The sequence below is a fragment of the Amblyomma mixtum genome, chromosome 2, assembly GCF_055824585.1.
Source record: "Amblyomma mixtum isolate Tamu chromosome 2, ASM5582458v1, whole genome shotgun sequence".
NCBI lineage: Eukaryota > Metazoa > Arthropoda > Arachnida > Ixodida > Ixodidae > Amblyomma > Amblyomma mixtum.
This window is the reverse complement of record NC_143013.1, coordinates 113,165,441-113,170,351: the sequence shown is the minus strand read 5'-3', so window position 1 is coordinate 113,170,351 and position 4,911 is coordinate 113,165,441. Positions and strand designations below refer to the sequence as shown.

Genomic DNA, 4,911 nt, shown 5'->3' with positions numbered 1-4,911 from the left:
CGCCACTCTTTTTTTTTTCTTTATTGCATGAATGAATACATCAATAAAATATCGTAGTTGTCGTGCCCCTTGGCAGACAACCGTGTCTAATGGACTTTCATTAACACAAGTTGGTCCATCAGACTCAATACATCATCCGCGCAATCTTGTTGCTTCAAGACTTCTCTTAACTTATACACATGTTCCACAAAATAACCACATACCGATCGTGCATCCAAGTCACAATGTCTTACAGCCATTCTACTCCTCCAAATGCTGTGAAGGCCCAATAACATAATCTGGTCATACTGTGCAACATCATTTTCAGTGGTCAAGTACCGAATTCCGCGCGGTGTCAATGGCAAGTCCTTTTTTAGGGTTCTTTGCAATACATCCCAGTAGAACACCGCGTCCCAACAATCGAGGAACACGTGTTCTACCGTCTCCGGTTTTCTACACAGGAGACAGTTCGAGCCCCAAGGAACAAAAAGGCCCTTTTCCTCTAGCCATGTTTTTACTGGTAGCGTTCCTGTGTGTAATTTAAAAAAGAATGTTTTGACGCCAGGTGCAACAGTGATCTTTTTAACTCGCCTGAGAACGTCTTTCCCAGGGCCTTCACAGTATAAGGTTCTGTACAGTGGCGCTGGAAACAACTGTTCAATAAGATCCTTGTATAAGCGCTTCGGCGTTACATTCGCTAAATACTCTAGCGAGAACCGCACTTGCAAAAACCTGAATGACCAGACAACCTCTCGCAGGAAGCGAGACACTGTGTACCGCCGAGCATTGCACGAAGAGACAATGAATTCTGGAAGTGCACTGGATAACATGGTTTGTATGAATGTTCGCAGGAAGGGGTCATTTTGGTCACGCAGGAAACAAAATCTTAAAACAACCTGCCGTACATAGAGATGCATTAGAGACAGTCCCCCGACCTTTACTCTCCGGAAGAGATTATCTCTGCGAATTCGTTCCCAATTGGACGCCCAAATGAAGACCGCAAAAACCCGATGAAACCTTTGGATATTGGTTCGTGCACAATATAATACTTGAAGTAAATACATGATCCTTGCCACAAGAAAGGTGTTGCATACAGTAGCGCGCGCGAAAATAGAAAGATTACGGCCCATCCATCCCTTGGTCCGGTCCCGCATTTCTTCCGCTTTTTCATTCCAGTAATTGGTATTTTCCCCATATCTGTCCAGCGGGACTCCCAAATAAACTCCGGGAGTTGTAGCCCATCGGACCCCGCAGAACACTTCTGGTTCCAAGTCCCATTGCCCATGCCAGACTCCGAGACATTTATCGAGGTTAACAGCGCTACCAGTTTGCCTGCAAAACCTTTCGGTTACTTGTAACGCTTCTACAATACTTATGCGATCTTCACAAAAGAGGGCAACATCATCTGCATATGCCAGTATTCGCACCTCACACGCTCCCAACCTAAAACCTCGGATGTGCTCGCTCGCAGTTATCATCCTACAAAAAGGCTCCAAATAAATTGCAAAAAGTAGAGGGGACAGTGGACATCCTTGTCGAACAGAAGCCCTCACATCAATTCTTTCAGATAATATTTTGTTTACCATAAGTCGTGTCGAGCAACATGCATAAGCCATTTTTACCCCATTGAGAACAACCGAACCAATACCAATATGTTCCAACAAACAATAGAGTATTTCATGAGACACCCGATCAAATGCTTTTTCAAAGTCAATTTGAACCATAGCCACTTTCTTATTTAAAGCATCGCAGCACTCGAGCACGCTGCGTGCTACATGAATATTTTTAAATATGCTTCTTGTTTTTATGCCACACGTTTGGTGAGGCCCTACAATATCCTTTATGACGTATTGCAATCGCTTAGCTAACACTTTCATCAGGATTTTATAATCAACGTTTGTTAACGTGATCGGTCTATAGCTTGTTACTTTTACCAGCTTGGCAGGGTCATCCGTCTTAGGAATTAAGATCGTATGAGCATTGCTAAACGAAGGTGGCAGCCTACCGACCTCAAAACACTCTTTGAAAAGCTTATGTAGCATAGCAGCAATGTCATATTTAAAGCTCTTATAAAAGGCAGCAGTCAAACCGTCAGGTCCCGGCGACTTTCCGGCATTCAATTCCTCAATTGCTGTCTCTATTTCCTTAATACTTATTTCGCTCTCTAGTTCTTCAGTTATCTCATTTCCTAATATTGGCTTAAGTGGCAAAAAGTTTTCCCGAAACCCTTCTTCACTTGGTGCTTTGCGTGAAAACAGCTCACGGTACTGTTCCACGAATGCACTCGAAATTCCACTTTGTTCACTGAGGATTCGTCCTTTGTATTCGATAACTGATATCTCGTTTGACCGCGCGTATCGCTTTTCATCTGTGAGCGCGCGTTTTGTAGGCATTTCACCAGTAAGCCATTTTTCCGTGCGTGCTCTTATCGCTGCTCCTCTGTACTTCTGAGCATCTAAAGCTTCTAGCCTAACTTTGACGCTTTTTATATCATGCATGAACATGCCCGGCGTTTTTTCCTCTTCGTGTCCTAAATTCGCCAAAAGCTCACGCAAATGCTTTTCTTCTTTTTTTTCCTCATATTTTCTTATGGTTGAACGCTCAATGGCATGCATTTTCAACTCCTGCTTAAAGCATTCCCAAGATTCAATACGTCCTCTTTTACTATTATTAAACATATCCATGCTTTCCTTAACTTTTCTTAAAAATATGTCGTCTTCTATAAGCCTTGAGTTTAGTTTCCACATATCCCAGTTCATTTTTGCTTTACGCTGCTTCCTTCCTCCCAAAGTTACCGTAACTAGGCAGTGGTCACTAAATGACACTTGCTTCACTTCATACTGCTCACAGGAAGGTGAAAACTCCGGCGACACATATATTCTGTCCAGTCGTGCGTGGCTACTACCTTGAAAGTGCGTAAAATGCACGTGATTCTGACTCTTCGCCAGGCCTATTACATCCTCCAAGCTGCACTCGTTGAGGACACTCTTCAAGAAATCAACACTCGGGTCTTTTACGTCCTTTACATTTGAACGATCTTTAGGGTCCAAAACGCAATTGAAGTCTCCCAATAGTATGAGCACTCGACTGCAATCAAGGAACGAGGCTAACTGTTCAAAAAAACCGCGCCGTTCCTTTTGTATCGTGGGAGCATACAGGACAACAACCCTCAACGCGAATGTTTCATATGTGAAGTCACACACGATAAACCGCCCCCTTGCACAAGTTATTATTTGTTCCTCCACTATGCCTATGTTTTTCCTCAGGAAAAGACAGCATCCCGCCGACAAACCAGCCGCATGGCTTACACAAACATTGAAATGCGAACGAAAACCAAGCACCCTGTTATCTGTTTGCTGCTCATCCTCAACTTTTGTTTCTTGAATAGCCGCGATATCTAGATCTAACTCCCCGAACAGTCGGTTCAACTGCACTTGCTTACGCTTCGAGGCAAGCCCTCGTACGTTCAGAGTGCCAACTTTTAGCGGTTTCTTCAAATAAGCCATAGCGTGCACACAGCAAACAAACAACAGTCACTAAGGCTCACTGCTTCGGCCTCTCGTCGCGAGTTAGCGACGAGGACCGCGACAAGGCTAACTTGCCTTTCTTGGCTCCCTCCCCTCTCCAATGCCTTTCTAGCCGACGAAGTTCTCGTTCCGTAGCCGGTGCCTTTTCGTAGTCACGAGGTCGCTTAATGGAAGCGACTGTCGCATCCATCGGCGCCTCGGAGTCGTGGTCGCCTGAAGTGCTCTCCCTCGTTGGCTCTTCTGGCGCCGCAGCAGCATCCGCCTTCTTGCCAGTCGTTTCTGCAGCGGGGTCACCTTGTGACTTCTCGTCGCCAGCGGGCAGCTCCGGCTGCTGGGAAGCAGGGCCGTCGCTGAGTCCTGAAGGGGACGGGGCTCCGGCGTTCTCCAGTTCCTCCTGGTCCATGAGCAGCTCGCTGCCGTCGTCTTGCGGCGGAGCAGTACCCGTGGCCACACGCGCATACGTGCGAACGCACCCTTCCCGTTCGTGTCCGAAGGCGTGACACAAACTGCATCTTGGCGTGCGGCAGTCCCGTCGAATATGTCCCGTCCTTTTGCACCGTAGGCATATTGGTGGCCGTCCAGGCACCACCACTAACACTTGTCCTCCGTAGAACTTGAGCATGTGGGGCAAATCATCGATAGAGAGCCCCTCCTTCAGAACCATACGCACCAGACGGGTGGTCGATTCGACGTCTTCGAACCCGGGACTGTTCCACTGCTCGCGGTTGACGTCTGTCACCTCTCCAAATTCTTCAAAAGCCTTCTGCACAGATTCATTCGACACGTAGAAGGGCACCCAGTGCACCCTGAAGGCCAACTCACGTTTGTTGGGGTCTATGACCGCACAATAGCGTTTTTTCACTTCAAGTGCTCCTTCTTTCAGCAGTCGTTCCTTCGCTTCCGCAGTTTTCAGCTTCAACATCCACACATGCGACATTTGAAACGCCCCAATGCCAGCCACGAAAGGTAGAACACCGGCAGTTTCCAAAGGCTCACGAAAATCCTGTATGCGATAAGGCCGCCCGGCAATATCGCAGTGAAGGAAAACCGCTGTCTTCATTGAGTCTCCCGAAGGCAGCGTAGGCAAAACTAAGCGATAGCCCACTGGTGGGCGTCGCTCACCGAAACCTCGGCCAGACATGACCGATAACGAAGCGCGCTCAGAGCTTCCCATCACACGACCGTCTCCCACGGAAGCCGGAAGTGGAATCGACTGCGCCACTCTGCTGGACGAGGAGGGAGAGAAAAGTTCCAGGTATTTCAATTGCAATAGCATAGTGGCCACGTGAGAGAGCCTGCCTCCGAAGAGAGAGAGAGAGAAAAAAAAAGAAGTAGCAGAGCGTGGTTTCGATCCACGGACCTCTGGGTTATGGGCCCAGCACGCTTCCACTGCGCCACTCTGCTG

General features: G+C 47.5%; 1 protein-coding gene across 1 annotated transcript; it reads right to left on the bottom strand.

The window, feature by feature from the left end:
- Window positions 1-1,926: 1,926 nt before the first annotated feature.
- LOC149360620 (uncharacterized) lies at window positions 1,927-4,705 on the bottom strand. Its single transcript, XM_089567886.1, has 2 exons — window positions 3,852-4,705; window positions 1,927-1,934 (listed from the first exon to the last, which is right to left on the bottom strand). The coding sequence occupies exons 1-2, from the start codon at window positions 4,678-4,680 to the stop codon at window positions 1,927-1,929; spliced, it is 837 nt and encodes a 278-aa protein (XP_089424012.1). The 5' UTR covers window positions 4,681-4,705.
- Window positions 4,706-4,911: the final 206 nt, after the last annotated feature.

Coding starts and splice junctions, on each gene's coding strand:
- LOC149360620 (XM_089567886.1), bottom strand. CDS start 4,680: ATGGGAAGCTCTGAGCGCGCTTCGTTATCGGTCATGTCTGGCCGAGGT.